We start from the raw sequence: 18296 nt of genomic DNA, 5'->3' as shown, positions 1-18296 counted from the left end.
CGCGCGCGCGCAGCGGGGAGGCGTAGAGTGGGGAGGGACGGGGCGCTGCACTGGAGGGGGGCGTGCAGGAAGTGGGGAGTGCAGGGTGGGGCGCGGGGTAGGAAAGAGGGGTGCGGAGTAGTGTGGGGGTACGAAAAGGGGACTACGGGCGTGAACTGGGGCGCCGGGAGGCAAGGGGTGGGGGGAGAACTCTCGCGCTGGCTAGAGCCCCCGGTCCTGTTGAGCTGGTTTGGAACCCGTCCCCTCCCTTTGCGCTATCCAGATCTTCTTCTTCTCAGGAGAGCAGGGGTGCACCTTCACCTGGCCCTGGACCCTCTGCCCTCTTGACACCCTGTTCTCTCCAGGGAGCCCCGTCGCCTCCCTCCTCTGAGCCTGGGGGCAGCCCTTCTCCCATCTCGTCCGCTCTGAGGCCTCTGGGGACCCCGAGGCTTACCCTGGTGGCGGCCTGTGAGCTCCAGGCCTTGCCAACACAGGTTTAGTACATCAGAGCAGGAGACACTCAGAGACCCTCCCCGGTGCCTCTTTCCCATGTGGGGACCCCTCCCCGGGTTTCAGAGCTGCCTTCTCCCCACCCCCTGGGGCAGCCCCCCTGCACTGGTGTGGTTGAATCAAGGCCCAGGCTTGGAGGACTGAGGCCTGTGGTGACCTAGCCAGGTTGGGGGGCTAGATTCTGATGCCCAGCCCAGGGCCCTGCTGGAGTAGGGGGACCAGATCCTGCGAGTCTGAACTCCAGGCTCCTCCCTGGAAAGAGCCAGCCCCCCACCCCCTCTGAGCTGCTTTGTTCTATTCCATGCCCACTGCCTGTGTCCGTGGGAGGCGTGAGGGTGGCACCTGCCCCTGCACCCGGTAGGCACACCGTGTACTTTGTTCAAGAACGCGAGAAGGTGCCGCTGAGGGTTGCACCTTCCAACGGCCTGCTGCCCGCACCAGGAGATGATTTCCACCTCGTCAGAAGAGAGGAGGCCTCGCCCTGTGGGATGTCACAGACACTGGGAACTGAAGGCAGGTGGGGCCCTCCCGAGCCTGGGGGGGGGGATCGTGGAGAGCCCCCAGCCAGGAGCCCCCCACTCCTGCACTGTTTCACAGGCTGGCTTCCCCGTGCCAGACGAGGAAGGGGGAGGGGTGTGGGGCAGTGGGGGACACAGGGAATATTTCACACTTTAGAAAAAGCCTGGTATCAGGTGTTCATTGTTCTGTGACTCTGCCTTTTTTCCTGTAGGAGGTGAGTATGGGGATAGAGTTGGGGTTTTGGGGGGGAGGGTGTTTAAACAAAATATCCTGCCTACCCTAAGAGTCTGTCCCCCCAGGGGTCTGTGTGTCCCGCAGACATTCTGTGGGGTATCTTTCAGAGACAAATTAAGACTGCAACAGAAAACTTCTGTCTGTATCTTGGGGAAAAAAATTTTTTTAATTATCAGTAGAATGAAAAATTTGAAATTCCTATAGAAACTGCAGATCCCTAAGAAGATACTTGGCAAACACTGGCTTATGTAATATGCACTCAACAAAATATATGAACTTCTTTCATCTGCAAACATTCAACCATTTTGTCACTAATAAGGAGTGAAATTGGTTGAGGCTGTTGTAAAGCCTTCAAAGAATGAAGGACTGCTTGGGTGGGTTCTCATTTCTGGTCCCCAAGGAAAGTCTGTTAAGAAGCTGGGTGTGTAGAACTTTGTAACGACGTGTTTGTGCTGGGACATGGGCCTCAGTTTAACTATTACAACTTTGTTCAGTTTCATTTATTCAGAAAGACTTTATCTGGGACCGTAGGACGCCAAGTGTGGGGCGTGTTCTCTCCACCAATCTGCGGGTAGAGAGAGGCTCCTGGCCCCGGGAGATGCAGCTCTCGAACAGTCATTTCGTGTTTCTGAAAACGCACGTCCACACCCAGCCCCTCGTCTGCTTTTCACCAACCACACTGAGACCACACAGACTAGCCCTGTGAGGCGGGTGGCTTGCACAGGGACAGCCAGCCGGGGCTAGGGCCAGGGCCAGGCCTTCTTGCCCATGGGGCTTGGTCCCATTTTATGGCCACACCTCTTGCCCATGGTGGTCCTTCCTCTTCCAGGTGGTGGGAAGTAGGAGTTACATGACGAGCTGGAAGGTTCTTGATGAAAATGTGGCCCTGTCCTTTCCCTCAGGCCAGCCAGCGCCCATAGGCATGGGATTTCCCGTGGGGGTCTGGTGGGGGGAGGGCCGGGGACACACATGTGACTGCCCACTCTTGAGCCCAGAGGGCTCACCCACAGAGCATTCCAACCTAGGGTGGTAGGTGGAATGCCATGGGGGGCAGCCCTGCATGGGGGGAGGAAAGACGCTTCTCTTGGGGGCCACTTGCTGGCTCTGACTCTCCCTCGCCGTGGATGGTGGCCAGTCTGTTCCAGAGACCCTCAGAGTTTTCTTCTAGTTTTCTTGCCTGAGAGCCGGGATCAATGCACACACAGGGGCCCCCGGGCCCTGCTCTAGGGTGAGCCGAGGTCACAGTGATTGCTGTGTGGGGTCCTGGGTGAGGCCGGCTCACCTTCCAGGCTGCCCCAGTGGTGAAGGTCCCTGGCCTAGGCCACCAGCACCCCACGTGGGCTCTGCCCTCAGGCTGATGTGAAGACAGAGGCTCCAGGCAAAGCGTGATTGGACCCCAGGGCCCAGCAGTGGGTCTGCTCAGCAAACCTGGTTCTTGCTTGGCCATCTGGAGGTCATATCTGGCTTTGGAGGAGGCACACCTCTAGGCATTCATCCCTCTGGGACTGTAAGAGGGGGCACAATGGCTGTTACCCCTGAGCCTTTGTGTGGGATCACCTCATACTTGAGGTGTGAGCAGATAAAGCCAGGACGAGCAGGAAGGTGGCCAGGGGTGTTTACCCGGAGCATGGAGGCCGGGCTGCTTGGGTGCCCCACTCTGGGTGGCTGGGCTGGAGTCTCTCTGCAGGGACGTGACCCATACTGCTCTCAGGGCTCGATGCCGTCCGGCCCAGCCTATGCTGCGGAAAGGCGAAGCTCGGCCCCGTCACCTTTGACAATACTGGGGCCTTCTGGGAATGGAGGGATGCAGTTTGGGGCATGTAATCCTTAAGATGTTCCTGTGACTTCATTTCCATCCCACAGTGGGGGGCCCCAGCCCGCACAAGGCCAGCTTTGAGGACAGGAGCTGTTGCCATGTGAAAAAGTTATTTTCCCAAACAGTGAACAATCCTAGTGATGTCATGGGCCCTGCCAGAGGACCCAAATCAAATCGGTTCTGGTGCTGGTACAGGCTCCCGTCACACTGTCCCGAGGTGATGACACAGGCTGGCTCTGGGGCCAGAGAGCACAGAAGGCCAGGGCCTTTAGGTGGGGCTCCCTGCGTGTTTCTGGGGTTCCATTTCAAAAATGAAATCCACTCAGAGGAGGGCGGGGCTTAGGCAAGAATCACAGGTCCAGGACCAGCAGAAACTGGGTTCTGGTGGCACCAGACAGCTTGTCCCCCTGCAGCAGCAGCCCCGGGGTCAGAGCGGGGGCTGCATCTGGGGCGGAGGTCACGGATCCCAGGGTGGAAGTACTGAACGAGTGGCCACAGAAGGGGGCCCGGATGGAGCCCGAGGTGGCCTCCCCCATGTGCCCTCATGCCCGGCCGAAACCTAATCCTCATTCTTGGGCCCTCATGTCATGGCCTCAGCCCTGGCTTCCCATCAGCCTGCTGCACTCAAGCTGTTCCCACTCTTCTCTTTTCCTCCAAAGGAAGGACCTTTGCTGATGAAGTCATGGGAATAAAAGCTCCCTTTGCCCCTGAAAACAGTGGGAGCCTGAAGTCAGCTTGTGTGGCCTCTCACACAACAGGCAGGCGACCTTTGCTGCTTACCGGAACCTTCCAAAAACATGACATTATCTAATTCTCAAATCGTGTGATTATCCCCATTGCACAGATGAGGAAACTGAGCCTGAGATCTTAGGACTGGCCTGAAGTCACTTCTCTGGCCTTTGCAACTTGGGGTCAGTAGCTCGTGCAGTGAAGAGTTACTCTGTCCCTGCTCTGTGCCAGGCACAGGGGCGAGTGCTGGGGAGAAGCCGTGCGCATCCTGGACAGGTCTGTGGGCAACCTGTGATCCCGCAGGGGAAGGGTCCTTTCTCACTTCGACCCAGAGAGTCCTTGGCTTGTTTTCAGCTCATCGTCTCCATGTTTTCCACTAATTCACTTAAAAAACCTCAGTCGTGTGTGCCTCTCAGTTTTAATGTAAGTGGGTAGTTCTGTCTGGTGATTTTGAGAATTATATTCTTAAATGTGATTGTGATCTCAATCTCCCCCAGTCCCTGGGGGAGCCCTGGGACTATCAGTGTTGAGGAAACTCCGCTGGCTCCCAGGGTGCTTATTCCAAATAGGAAAGGACGTTCTCCATGAAGGTTCTCTCTAAAGCCCGCTTCCTTCTTCAATTACTCAGCGTCGTGCCTAGCCACCCCACCCTCCTGTGTGCCTGCTCTGAGGCCCAGCAGAATTAGCTGTACACGCAGCAACAGTAGCCATACTTCAGACTGGGGGACCCTGGGGATCAAAGACGAATGCCATGGCCCTGGAGGAGTGAACATCCTTACCTTGCACGTGGCTGGGACCACTCCTTAAGTCACAGATCCCTGGTCGAAACCACTGGGCCAACTGGTCAACCAGCCAACTGGAGGACCAGTGCACTGTCGTTTGACCAGTTCATGTATTACAGACAAGTATGTGGGACTGTCAACTGCTTGATTCCAGCAACCCTGTCCCTGCCCAGTACAGGGAAGATGCTCAGTGATCAAAGGATCTTGCCTGGGCGGTGCCGGAAAACCCACGTCCAACGGAACTGGCTCGAAGCATCCATGGACCATGGTGCATTGGGGAACCACAGGGAGCTGAGCCTGACTTGGCTGTATTGGGCCTGGCTCTTGAGGGCAGTGTGCGGCACTCTCTGGCCACTGAGGTCTGAGGTCTGCTGGGGGGGTCTCAGTTTACCCAACACTGTCTGTGAGAAAGACAGCATGCACTCCTCTGGCAGACATGAGCTCCTTGGGCCTGGGCAGGTTGTCTCATCCCTGTGGGCCTGAGAGTTTGGTGGACTTTGGCACATGTTCCACGGTTATCCATTTTCCCTTCTAGAAACCCATACTAGCCCCCAAACCAGGGGCCTTTGATAAGGGAAGAGGATGGCTTGGGTTGCTCCACAGACATTCCCTGTGCGAATGTCCACGAGTGTCTGTCCTCCATGAGAATCCCCTGAGTGTCTAGTTCTTGTGGTAGAAATTTTCCATTTGTGCATCTGGTGCCCTGCCCATTCTCCCCCTGCTCTCTGCCAATGGCCTGTTCTCCCTCAGATTCTGGTTGGGTCTGGCCAGTGGGAGGTACCAGCAGGAGACTAGGGGGCAGGAAGGAGAGTGAGGTTGGGGTGTCTATCCTGCCATTTCATCCCCACTGGGCCACAGGTGATAGTGGCCCAGGGGGCATTCCTTTAGCAAAGGTCCCAGGTCCTTGGCACCTTCTCCCTGCAGCTCTCTGTCTGGAGCCTGCGTCCGCCCCTTCCCATGCAGAGGGGCAGAGGGCTGGTGACAGCTCCCCACTCTTGCTAGGTTCCCTGCTGGGAGCCTCTTCAGCCCTCACTGAAGTCCCTCCACCTGCCCGCACCTTGGAAGTAGTCCTTTGTAAGGCTGCCCTCCGTTACTCAGTTTCAGGGATCATCTGTTTCCTCCTGGGACCCTGAAGGACACAAATGGCCTGATCCAGGGGCGGCTCAGTGGATCGGATGAGGGGCAGTTTGGCACCCAAAGGTTGAGGACCAGGCCCTGGAGTGGGCTGTGCTTCCCCCACCCAGGGTAATGCCCCCCCCCCATTGCCATAAGGTGTGCAGGAGCAGAAGCAGGCCTTCTTCTAGAATACCACCCTTCAACTACCCATTCGTGATAAAAAGAAGTCAACTCCACACGTTGAGTCTTTGTTTTGGATCATTGTTAGGCTGAGTACCTTCAGTAACTGTTTAGAAAACAGCACAGAAGGATTTCATAGGGAACGAGTCAAGGATCCCAGAACCTGTCATCGCCATGTCCATCCTCTCCCCTGGCTGCCTGGGGGCCTCAGATCGGGGCTCTTGCTCCTTTGGAAGCAGACCCCAGGAGGCCCTGCTCTGTCTAAGCCCAGGGGGGCAGACAGAATCCTCCCACAGGAAATGGGCATGAGTCCTCAGGCCAGGGAGCAAGGTGCACGTAGAGGGACCTGGGATTCCTTCCTCAGAACTCAGGGAGGCCAGAGGCCTCTCCGGTCCCCACGGGGTTTCAAAGAAGAGCCTTCGAGGAGAGGGAACTCAGTCCAGAGGGAGGTGGCAGCTCGAGAGGCCCCAGACGGTCCAGGCTGGACCCGAGACCCCTGACTTGTAGCCCCGTGGGCCTCGATGAAGCTCACAGCAAAGGGGGATGGCCATCTAGCACCAGTGAGAGTCCTTCAGTGGGATACCTCGTTAGGGACCAGTGCGAAGGAGCAGGGGGGTTGCACCAGTTCTCCGTGGGACCCCAGTCAGACTCAGGGGGCGCGGGGTAGCCCGCATGCTGGCAGGAGGAGCCCGCGGGGCGCAACCCTGCTTAGGAGGCACCTGGGAGTGACACACCAATGTTCCCAAGAGGCGTCCCCAGAAACCCTGCAGGACCCCACCCTCTCCCCTCCTGGGCGCACCGCTGGAGACTTTCATTCTTGTATCGGAGCAAACCACCCCAAGAAACGGGAGATCCTGGCCAGGGCACACCTTTCCGCTCACCTCCGTGGGAAACCTTCGCTCACCCTCTCTCCCCTCAACCCCCACACGGGCGGCAGACCCTCTCTCCTGACCCCACACTCTGCCTCCTCCCTTCCCAGAGTGTGATGGACGTGGGGCCTGAGGCCCAGAGAGGGGCGGCGGCAGGCTGTGGTCACACAGCTGTGGGCCAGGCAGAAGCAGGCTCACAGAGGCCCGATGCCCACCCACCCCAGGACCTCTGCTCTCTGAGGCAGCTTCCTGGCCCACTCCTCCCTTGTGCACCACCTTCAGAAGCCAGAGGTGGGACAGCCAGTGGGGACTGCGGCTTCTGTGTCTGAGGCCCCCCTGCCGTGGGCACGGGAGCAGCTTCTCCCCTCCGTGCAGGCGGCCGAAGTCCAAGCCTCGCGGCTGGTCAGTGCAGAGTCAGTGCGGTGGCTGCGGGGACCGAGGCTGATGTCCCTGATGGCCCGCCGCCCAGCACCGAGTGAACAAACCAGCACAACCCAAGGGGGGGCATCCCTCAGGTCGGGGTGCAGCCAGGCCCTGCCCCCGAGTGACCAGGAGCTGCTCAGTGCTCCTGGGCCGGGCTGAAGGGCTGGGTCCACTTGGACACGTCCAGAAAGATGGTAGAGGCCCCGTGGTAGAGCCAGAGGCGGGGCAGGGAGCCGTGGCGGGTCCAGGCGTCACGCCCACGGTCGTAGGCCTCCATCTCCACGTGGTAGTCGCCATCCATGCCCTGCCAGCGGCCACCGGTCACGTACAGCGCGTCGCCCAGCGGCACGAGCGCACCGTTCTCATGCAGGCTGTGCAGAGACTGGACCTGCGGGTGCGCAGCCGTCAGGGCCCCTGGGCGGGGGCGGAGCGCAGTGGCCGGGGAGCCCTCTGGTGGGGCGGGGCACACACGCAGAGAGGACTGCCAGCGCCCTGTTCTGCTCCCCGGGACCTCACCCAGGCTCCCCGTGACCACCCCCCCCGGAACCTTCAGACTGTCCTTTAGTGGGGAAACCCCAGCGCTCTCCTCTCCAGCCCACATCTCTCAGGACGATGTTTCCAGGCCCCTTGCTCTCCTAGGCCCCAATTCGGTCATATGTGAAGTCAGGGTGTCAGATGGGAGGGGCGGCATGGAAGCCCAAGCCTGGAGCTGCCTCCTGGGGCAAGTTCTGGGCCGGGCCTCTGACTTACGGTTGCTCTCTTGGAGGGGACAGACGTGGCCTCCTCTCTGACAGACATACACACGCGAGGGGCCACTTGTGCCTTGGGGAGACTCACTTTACCCCCGTACCTCCTGCCTCGGCCCGTGGCCTCAGAAGTGCTCTGGGCTGGGGCTGTGAGGTGGGAGCCAGAGCCCAGAGGGAGATGTGGACCATCTGAGAGAACCCAGCATGCGTGGGAAGAAGAGGCCCGTCTGCGGCCTGCACATGAGGACGGTCACGGGCAGCCAGCCCCCCCGGGCCTGGAGAGGGCAAAGTGGAGCCCTTCGTGGCCAGAATGCCCCCTGGATCAATGGCATGGGCCCTGCAGAGGCCTGGCTGTGGCCCAGCTGGGAAGGCCTAGAAAGAGAGTGCCGGCCTGGCAGGGCCCACCCTGCACCTGTCCTGCGTGGTAACGGGGGCCTCCAGTGAGCTGGGTGCTGACGCCAGGGGACAGCTGCAGGCGGCCGGATGGCAGAGGCTCCGCTCTGGGCCAGCCGGCCAGGGCCTGGGCAAGTGCAGGGAGCAGGCCTCCTCCTCGGCCTCCAGGAATGGAGACTCTAGGGCAGGTGGGGCGAGCCCGGGGCCTTGGGCTAGTGAGGAGGCCACTGCCCTGGGCACTGGGCACCATCCCTCCTCTTTCTCCAGGAGAAACACAGAGAAAGGCTCGGGCTTGAGATGCCCAGCGCCTGCCCTCTCAGTGCCAGAAGATGAGGGGGTCGCAAGGAGGGAAATGGGGCACCAAGGAGCTGGCCACTACCCCCCCCCCCCGCAGCCAAGGGATCCCCTTCCCTGCTCCGCCACCCCCACGAGTAGGAGATGCCCTCCCTCCCGGGCCTGGGCAACACCAGGCTGTCCCTGAAACACCCCGGGCTGAGCCCGGTTTTGCTCCCGAGAACAGACCACCCCGTGCTGGGGCAGAGCACCATGGTGACCAGGAGCCCCCGGCCCTTGGCTCCCCCGTCCTCTTGGGGGCTCCGCTGGGCTCTGGGCCTCATCAAGCCCTTCGGTGTCAGGGGTTCTGGGTGGAGGTGTCACCCTGGGAGGCGAGGCTGAGGCCCACCTTCTGCCACAGGTTGGCCCCGGGGTCGTACACGTAGACCTTCTTGGTGTTGTCACCGACGAGGTAGAGGGCTCCTTGCAGCGCGGCACAGCGTGGCGAGGACAGGTACTTGGGGAGGAAGGGCGAGGCGATCACGCTCCACGCGTCTGTGGGGACAACGCACCGGGCCCGCCTTCGCCAGGGGCCTCTGCCTCTTTCCTGCCCGTCGGCTCCGTCGGGAGACTAGGGGCCCCACCTGACCCTGGCCCCTGTCAGTCTCCCATGGGACCCTCACACCCACCCTGCAAAATGGGTTCTGTGATCATCGCCACCATCCAGAGGATGGGGAGGGAAAGGGGGAGACACAGGGCCAGGAAGGCCCCCGAGCCCTGGAGAGCCCCGCTGGAGCCCCAACCCTGGCACAGAGTCCGGGGCCCAAGCTGGCGCCCACCAAGACTTGCAGGTCCGGGCCACTGCTCCTGGCCCGTGGGGCCGGTACCAGGCAGACCCCGCAGCCAGGCAGCTTCGGGACCTGGAGTTGGGCTGCCCATCACCTGCCCTGGGCACTCGGCTCCCCAGCCCCCAGGCCCCCGCCCCCGCAACCCCCGGTTCCCTGCCCCCCGGGCCCCCGCCCTCCTCCGCTGTCTGATCCGTCTCTGATGGGGCTGTGGCCGTTTCTAAGAGGCCTGTGGCTGCCTGCTCCCTGCCCCCCGGACCCCCATCGCCAGGACCCCCACCCTCCGGCTCAATGAGATGGGATTGTGGCCTGCGGGGGGAGGGGCCACCTGCCCGTGTCCCCCGCCGCTCAACCCCAAGCCACGTCGGAGGGGTTGGCGGCCTGCCCGCCCGGCGTCGCGTCGGTGCCGCCCACCTGTGACGGGGCTGTAGCACTGCAGGGCCAGCGCGTTGTACTTGCAGGCGCTGGACCCCACCAGGTACAGCCTGCCCCCGCAGCTGGCCGCCGAGAAGTTGCTGACGTACTTGAGGGCGGGGCTGACCGGAGTCCAGGCGTCCGTGTAGGGGTCGTAGCTCTCCACCTCCACCACATCCAGAGTGGTGCCTGTTGGGAGGTGGGGGTGGGCGTCAGGGCTGCCGGGCCGGGGGCAAGGGAAGGGCCCTGGAAGTGCAGGACTGGGGGTTTTGCATCCTAGGAGGGGAGGGGAAGGGCGGGTGAAGGAGCGCGCGGCCTTGCGAGCCACGTGACTCACCCCTTCCACAGGCAAGGCCCGAGGCCACACCGTCAAGTGGCGTGGGTGTGGGCACCTGGACCCAGGAACACTCGAGTCCAGACCGCATGACGGGGGCCCCAAGGCCACAGCTAGTTGCCCGCACCTGCCTTGGGCCCGGGACCTTGTGTGTGCCCTCTGCCCGCGGCTCGGGCTCGGCAGCCATTGGGAGGAAAGGGGCTGGCCAGGACAGCTGGGACACTCGCAGTGGCCTCAAGGCCAGTCTGTCACCCGCAGAGGCCCTGGGAACCTCGCGCTCAGCCACAGTCATTGTTTCCCACACTTATCTGACCGTAAGGGTCCGGGGTGACTCCTTGCCACAGCTCTGGGGTGTAAAGGGCTAAGCGCTCAGGCTGGCGACCGGTGAGAGCAAAGGTGACGGCAAAGGGGGGACCATTGTGGGTCTCCTCACCCCGAGGACGCCGCAGAGGGAGTGACCCTGAGCGGAGGGCTGTGCACGGTTCTGGGAGTGTGCGTCTCTGCCGGCAGCCCAGGGCTCCAGCACACCCCTCATCGTTCTGTTGCCCGAGTCCCTGCTGGAGCGGCTAGGGAAGCTCATGGCTGAGCCTCACCCCGAGACATCCAGGTGGCCGGTGGCACAGCCTGGCCAGGCGCCCTGGTGGGGGCTTGGTTACTCCAGACGGTGAGCTCCAGAGGGCAGGAACAGGGGAGCATGCCTCTGTGGGCCTGAGGCCGGGGTGGCGGCGGGGGGCTCTCTGGTCCCTGGCGAGGGCACGAAAGTGGGGAGCCATTGTTGCGGGATTGGGAGGCTCCCAGGCTGCCGAGAGGTGCGCGGGGGCTGCAACGAGGAGGAGGTGCCCGGGGCAGGCGGGGAGGGAGGCCTTACCGCCAATGGCATAGATCTCCCCGTTGAGCGCGGCGCTGGCGTGGTTGGTGCGGGCCTTCAGCATGGGGGCCACGGGCTTCCAGGTGGCCTCCTTCAGAGGGAAGCACCAGGCCTGGGTGGTTGACCAGGTGTCTGTCTTGGTGCCCCGGGAACCACCTGTAGGAGAGGTCCTGTCCCCTCAGCCTGCAGTCTCCAGGCTCGTGGGGGCTGGGTACTGAGGGTCCTGCCTCCTTCTCCCCACGCCAGGGGTCCCCATGGTGCCAGACCCTGGGCTGTGGGGTTGGGGGGGGACCGTAGGTGGCACAGTCTAGCTGTCTGACTTGGACAGGTCCCTCCCTGCCCCATAAACAAGGAGGACAAGTTTCATGGTTTCAGATCCGTGTTTCCCCAGCCAAACTGTATATGGGCCCCCAAGTTCTCAGACATATACGGGCAGGGTGACCCCACCTGCCCGTCACGTGGTTCCTTCGGGGGAGGCCCTGACTGTGGAGCCTAGCGAGTCCACCCCGGCTCCCATGTCAGGCAGAACACGGAATGGGGGCGCCCACACGTGGACCCGTGGATTTCCAATGTCCTTGTTTTCACATCATGGAAATGTCTGGAAGAGCCCTGCCTGAGCCGGAGGGGACAGCTGAGTCTTGGTGGCAGCACGGCGAGCAGCTCTCCGGGTGGCGCTGCCGGGAACCCACCTGTGACGTAGACGGTGTTGTTCAGTGTGGCCAGAGAGAAGCCCCACTTGTGGTAGTCGGGGAAGTCCGGGAGTGCCATCCACCTCTCTGGCCAGAAGAGAGACAGGCAGAGGGTCAGGGTGGCTGAGCTCGCTGTTGGGGCCTCCCCTTGCCCCTCAGCGCCTCTTCCCATGCGGGTGCAGGGCTGTTCCCTCACCTGGGGAGGATCGAGGGGCAGGACTCAGCTGGCCGCAGTGGGGGGTGGTGACACCATGACTGCTGCACGTGCCTCTGCTGGGTCTAGCTCCCGAGGGGTCCCCACCTCCCCACGCCGCCCCCCCAGAGCCCGGCACGCAGACCGGACTCAGGCTTGCACCCAGGATGTGCAGGGAGGTGGGGCTCCGGAGGCCGGGGCTGGCTCTGACCCTGCAGGTGACCTCACTGACCCCAAAGGGATCTTTTGGCCCCTGGGTTGGGTCCCACGTCTCAGATGGGGTAATGGGTTAAAGGGCCTGACCTCTGGTCCCTAGTGGGTTAGAACAGGAACATCATTCATTTGCTCGTTCCCCATCCATCATTCATTTCTTTGCCCCGAGCACCCTCTGTGCCGTGTGCAGCCACAGGCGTGCAGGGGTCACACGGGGCGTGACACGGGCCTTGCGGCACCCGGGTGAGTCCGACCCCTGCTCTCGTGTACTACTGTATGGCCCCGGGAGACCCATAGCCTCAGTTTCATCCTTTGGCCTGGGGGCAGGTAGTTCCCACCTCACTGGGAGGTGGCGCAAGTATAGACGACCCACGTCTGTCATAGGGCCGCTACGCCATCAGTGGGCCTGAGGATTATTGTCACGACAGCAAGGGACAGAGCCATGCACCCACCTTGGGCCCACCTTCAAAGAGCTACATGAGGGTAAACTGAGACAAGAGATGAGAAAATGCTTGAAAAAAATAAAAACGAGAGAGTCTCTGTGGGAATGTCGAGCAAACGGACACATTTTGGGCGCTCACGGGAGGCGGTGAGGAAGACCCGCGCCTCGGGGAGGTCCTCCGGGAAGATTCTGTGTACTGTTTATGCCCGTCTTTAGGACATGCAGAACTCCGGCCTCGCTGGGCACCTGCCCTCTGGGCAGGGACTGCGTGTCCCCCTGACTCATGTCTGTGTCACCCCAGGGTGGGGACGGCCCAGCGGTCACCAGGCCTTTGCCTGCCAGCGTGCCCCCTGCCGTCCTCCCCTTGGGGTTGGAGGGACAGCTGCTCTCGGGTGAAGCCAGCAGAGCTCATTTCCTGACGTCAGCCCCCAAATCCCCTCGTCAGCCCCTGACCTGGGACAGCCGGCCTCACGCTTCCTGGAGCCTGCCAGCTGCTGACGCCACGCGGGTGACTGGTGACTGGCCCAGTGGGCCCGGGACACCAGCCGGCGCTCCTCAGAGCTTTCAGAAGAGCTTCCCAGGGCCAATGTGCCCCTCCAGAGACCCTGCTGCCCTCCTACCTCTCCCCCTTTCCCGGCCACCCTGTGATGGGGCCCCAGGCAGGAGAGGCCCAGTCCGTGCCCGTCGGGTCCGCATCCCAGCTATGTGACGAGCCCCTTCCTCGGATGAGGAGCAAGCTTAGGGTGGAGAAGTGAACTGCTCGAAGGCTGGAATGAGAACCCTGTTAGAGCTGACCTTGTCCCTGCACTCCTACCCTCCAGGCCACCTGCACCCCAGCTCCCCATTCTCCCCTTGGGGCCAAGGTCACACTAGGCATGCAGGCCAGCGGCCGTCCTCCCACCCAGGGCATTTTGGGCAGCAGAACACTTTACCTTGGGCTCCAGGGCCCAAGAAGGCCAAAGTTAGGGGCTGTGACTGGAGGGTGAGGGGCCACCTAGCTGAGCTGGCCGCTAGGCTCTCCTCAGGGCCCCCTCCCTGTGGGCATCTCACTCCCTCCGCCTGCACGGCAGACACGAGGGGCTCGCAGGCGGCAGGGACAGCGTGAAGGCTACTCACGGGCCTTGCTGCTGTAGAAGCCGAAGTTCCTGGGGGTCCTGGGGTGAGGGGCCGCCTCCTCTGCGCCCTCCTCGTCCTCCTCCAGGGCCCGCCCGCCCACCACCACCAGCACCTCCTCCAGCTTCTGCGGGAGGGCCAGCAGTGCCTGTGGGGCCAGGAAGGCTGGGTGAGCGGAGCGGGCGGCTGCGTTCCCCATGCAAGGGGCCCCAGGGGCTCTCAGGCCTCGGTGGCATTTCCTGGGGCAGGGCTTTGGTGAGGCAGCTATGTGGGTGCACATGCGTGGGGTGGTGTGAGCACGTGTGTGTGTGTGTGTGTGTGTGTGTGTGTGTGCGTGCACCGTGGTCGCATGGGGCCAGGCAGGGCGGCAAACAGGACTGGGAGCGATGGGGCAGCAGGTGCATGTGTGGCCCAAACCTGATCGCTGTTCCCTCCCGGCAGTCCCCACATGCCTTCCAGAGGTGTCCCCACACCCATCTTTGGAGGCAACCCCGACTCTGTCCCCAGTTCCTCCCCAGGGCCAGCATGCGGCGTGCTGAACTCGGATGACCCTGGCCGGGCAGGAAGCGCCAGCCCGGTTCCACCCTGGTGGGTAAGTGGCCGTGCTCCGAGCTCCCAGCCCCCGGGGCTCCCCTGCGTCTCTGGCTTCTCCTGCAGGAGGCCTGCACCCCCACCTTCAGCCCCCCGACACCCCGACCCTGGCCCGAGCAGCAGCTGTGGCCCAGGCCTGGCTCTTGAGGGCTCCTCCAGAGCAGGGCCCTGAGCAGGCCACGCAGCCACAGACGGATTCATCGGCTCTTCGTCCGTCACTGTGCCCCGAGCTGTGCTGCCTGCCATGCTCACCGCAGCACACATAGGAAACCGCACCCCGTGAACACTGGAGCAGGTTCCTACAGGGCGGGAGGTGGCCTGCTGCCAGGCCCATCCAGGCCCCTAGGCCTGTGCACACGCTGTGCCATCTTTCTGGACTGTTTTCCCTCCTGCAGAGCTCCTAGCCCTTCCCTAAGGCCCAGCTAAGAGGCTGCCTCCTCCAGAGAGCCCTCCCTGACTGGCCACCCTGCCCAGGATGCCCCCAGCCCAGCTTCAGCCTTTCTCGTGCTGCTTTAGGTCTGTTTCCAGGTTTGTCTGCACCAAGCTGTGAGCTCTGACTGCAGTTCGGACAGTCACTTCTGGTTCCCCTCCCCCACATATCCAGGGTGTGGGACACACGGGGGCCCAGGGCATGAATAGGGATGCTCCTCATGGGTAATCAGCCCAAGGAAGGTAGAACTGCCAGATTCGGGGCACCCTGGGGGTATGCACTCTGCACGCTCCATCCCCACGCAGGTCGGGGTCTCCGGGGCGCCCCTCCCGCCCCTTGCTCACCTCATCATGGCCCTGGGACAGGGCCACCCGGCACGCCTCTGACTCCCGGATCAGCGGCTCGGTGGCCAGCAGCTGCTGCACACAGGGTCTGGGCACGGCGTCCAGGCGCACCAGGCCGAGCAGCTCGGGGAGGTGGACGGCCCGGGCCTGCGGGTTGTGGCGCACCCAGCGCAGCAGGGCCTCCAGCCGGCTTCGCTCCGGCTGCACCTGGAGCAGTTCACTGGCCAGACAGGTGGCCAGCCGGTCCTGGGGCAGCTGCAGGAACTCGTCCTCCTGGGCCACCGCCTCAAAGTTCTCGCGCAGGAAGGCCCAGGCCTTGGCAGCCACGCCCCACAGCCCCTGCTGCTCCCCGAACTCACAGATGCCCAAGCAGTTGGTGGCGTCCAGCTGCTGCTGCAGGTAGCGGCCGCACACCTTCTGCACGGCGGGGAAGTGCAGGCGGGCGGCCGTGCGCGTCAGCGCCTCCACGTTGCCCTGCGTGACGGTCAGGCGGCCCGTGTACACGAAGTCCACCAGCTGCCCCACCACGGCGGGCTCCACGTCCCGCAGCTCCACACGCGCTGAGAAACTCTCGGCAAAGTCGCCCGCAAACATGGCGTGGAAGTAGGGGCTGCTGAGCGCCAGAAGGCCGCGGTGGCACGGCAGCTCCCGGCCCCCCACCAGGAGCGTGACGTCGGCCAGCTTGGGCTGGGAGCGCAGCCGCCGCAGGCCGTCCAGCATGTCCTGGGCGTGCGAGGGCAGGTGGAAATCCAGGTCGTCCACGTTCCGCACCATGGCCCCCGGCACTGGCGTGGGGCCCCGCAGCCCACCCACTCCCCGCAGAGAAGAGCCGGGCCCTGCCCGAGATCCTGGGGACAGAAGAGGGCAGGGTCAGCCCGGGGCGGGGCACGGCCCCTCCGCCTGAGTCGCCCGGCGGTCCGTCTGGCCGGCCGTGTGGCCGTCAGTCCTTTCCATCTGCACCAACACTGGCCGAGCATCACAGATGTGCCAAGTGCCTCGCCCAGCCCCGTCGCCCTGTGCGGTGGGCTCAGGGGCTCCGTGTTCATCCCATTTTACAGTGAGAAGGTTGAGGCTCAGAGAGGGCCAGAGACCTACCCCCGGCCAGGTAGTCAGGGCAGGGCAAAGCCAGCATGAAAACCACACCCGGCCCCCTCCACAACTCTGGGCTACACAGAGCAGACCCTCCGGAGACTGTGGTCCCCTGTGACCCACCACCTCCAAGGTGGCTTCCTCTGCTCCCAGATCTGACCTTGCTGGGGAGCGTGAGGAGGGCCATTGGAAGCCTTCCTGCCCCACTGATCCTCACTGTCCATGGTTACATGGAGCCTTGGGCTGCCATGACCTTGCTGGGTGACCTTGGTCCCAGTTTTCTCAACTGCAGATCCAGAGGCTGGCAGGGAAAGGGACTCTGTGGTCACAGTGCTCCCCATGGGCCAGGCCGCGTCTCAAGGGTGGCATGCCCTCCTCACGTGGCCTGCACGACAACCCTGGGAGGTGGGTGCTGTCAGGGTCCCCGTAAAGGTGGGGAACACAAGCACAAAAGGCTCACATCACCTGTCCAAGTGGGGGAGGCAGGCTCAAGGCCCACACGCCGAGCCCCCAGGTTACAGGCCCCTGGGTGCAGGTTGGTAAAGACAAACCCGACTAAGGGGAGTTCTCTGGACAGCAGCTTCGGTCAGTGTCCATATCATCGCATTCAGCAAATCCGCTCTGGCTTATTTAACTATGTGCACATTCATTTATGTGCTCCTGACACTTTACCCCAGGAAAGCTGCCCGAAATTTCACCCGGAGCTACAACTGCAAAAAAAGCTGCACGGCTGGGATGTGGTCTTTCCACTAGGGGGCATCCTCCAGAGCCGTCAACGGGAAGGGAAGGGGCCGGCGGTCCACAGGGACCAAACACTTGGTGAAATAAGTGTGATCAAACTAACAAAGCCCTGTGAAGAGAACCGCGAACTGTGGGTGCCAGGGGCCGGGAGGGCTGGAGGCTGTGGCGGGAGCTGAGGCCCTTCCCCCCCAGTCGCGCCCCTGCAGAGCAGGGCAGTACCCCGGGAGCCCAGCCAGGACCGGACAGGTCAGGGGCCCTGGCCAGCATCCCTCCTGCCTGACCCCCGCCCAGGGAGGCCCTCTGGCTGAGTGAGGACAGGAGCCCGTGGCCACTGCCCCAGGCCTCACATTCCCATCATTCCCGTGTTCCCTGTGGCCAGCTGCTACAGCCCCGGGGGCCAGTGGGCGGAGTGCCCACCCACCTTCTCGTGGGGCCTCAGCTGCGTCTGCTGACACCTGCCACCCTGCGGGCCCAGTACGAATGGCGTGGGGGCTTCTGGAGAGTCTCAGAGCCTCAGCCTGGTGCCTGTCCAGGCCAGGAGTGAAGACGGCTTTAGCGGGCAGGACACAAAGGGCCTGAAGCCAGCCGTGGCCAGGGATGGGACCCTGGGGTCCCGGCTGCGGCTGGAGGGTGTGGTCCGGCCTCCCCGTTGCCCACCTCTCCAGCCAGGACGCCGAAGGGAGTGTGCCGCCTGAGCCCTCACCGTGCCCCAAGGGGCCCAGCTTGACCAGGGCTGGGGGGCTGTGTCCAAAGCACCCAATGCTGTGATCTCTATGCCCTGCAGCCTATCCTACCATAACCCACCCTCCCCTGCTGCTCCCTGCCCCAAATCCCACCTCCCGTTCCCCGATGCCCACACTCAGAGCCCCTGGGTCCCTACCTCTCAGTTGGCCCCTGGAACTCTGAGAACTCAGGCTGAAGAATAGGACTTTCCAGGCAGTGAGGGACACGGAGGGCCTGCTGGGCTGGGCTGGGCACCACGTGGGGACGGACAGAAGGGTATTTTTAGCGCTGTCTGCATTGGGAGGGAGAGGGGGAGGGAGAGAGGTGATGCTTCTCCCAGGCCATCTGCTCTGAAAGCCCACACTGGCCACGTCAGGAAGGCTGATGTCTCCCAGACCCCAGGGACCAGACGGACTGCAGGAAGCCTGCCAGGGGGACAGTGGAGCCTGGGCTGGATACTCAGGGGGCGCATGGAGGCCCCAGCTCAGGGCCTGGGTGTCAGGAGGGCCTGACAGGTACTAGATTCTCTAATGGTCATTGGCAGGTACCCAAGTGGCCTTTTGTTCATCTGTCAACTGGGGGAAAGTGACATCACAAAGAAAGGCAGATTGGTGAGCAAAGGCTTTCAAAGCTCGGGGTCCGCGGTGGTGGCAGGGAAGACTTTGGTGGTTAAAGCAGTGCCCAGAGAGGTAAGGAGG

The 18296-nt window shown here is 62.8% G+C and overlaps 1 protein-coding gene across 1 annotated transcript; it reads right to left on the bottom strand.

Annotated features, from left to right (window-relative positions):
* Nucleotides 1-5930: 5930 nt before the first annotated feature.
* KLHL30 (kelch like family member 30) lies at nucleotides 5931-17889 on the bottom strand. Its single transcript, XM_045793993.2, has 8 exons — nucleotides 17756-17889; nucleotides 15046-15893; nucleotides 13684-13828; nucleotides 11720-11806; nucleotides 11031-11186; nucleotides 9829-10017; nucleotides 8979-9124; nucleotides 5931-7545 (listed from the first exon to the last, which is right to left on the bottom strand). Exons 2-8 carry the CDS (start codon nucleotides 15817-15819, stop codon nucleotides 7294-7296), a joined length of 1749 nt encoding a protein of 582 aa, XP_045649949.1. The 5' UTR covers nucleotides 15820-15893; nucleotides 17756-17889; the 3' UTR covers nucleotides 5931-7293.
* Nucleotides 17890-18296: the final 407 nt, after the last annotated feature.

This window comes from Ursus americanus, chromosome 1 (assembly GCF_024610735.1).
Source record: "Ursus americanus isolate L20-20 chromosome 1, mUrsAme1.1.p, whole genome shotgun sequence".
NCBI lineage: Eukaryota > Metazoa > Chordata > Mammalia > Carnivora > Ursidae > Ursus > Ursus americanus.
This window is presented reverse-complemented; position numbering and strand designations above follow the sequence as displayed.

Bases quoted from the DNA above. Each gene is read 5' to 3' on its own strand.
- KLHL30 (XM_045793993.2), bottom strand. From the start codon at position 15,819: ATGGTGCGGAACGTGGACGACCTGGATTTCCACCTGCCCTCGCACGCC. The intron at 11,187-11,719 runs GTGGGTTCCCGG...CCTCTCCTACAG, and splicing joins CAACACCGTCTACGTCACAG to GTGGTTCCCGGGGCACCAAG. The intron at 7,546-8,978 runs GTGGGCCTCAGC...GCGCACCCGCAG, and splicing joins GGGCCAACCTGTGGCAGAAG to GTCCAGTCTCTGCACAGCCT.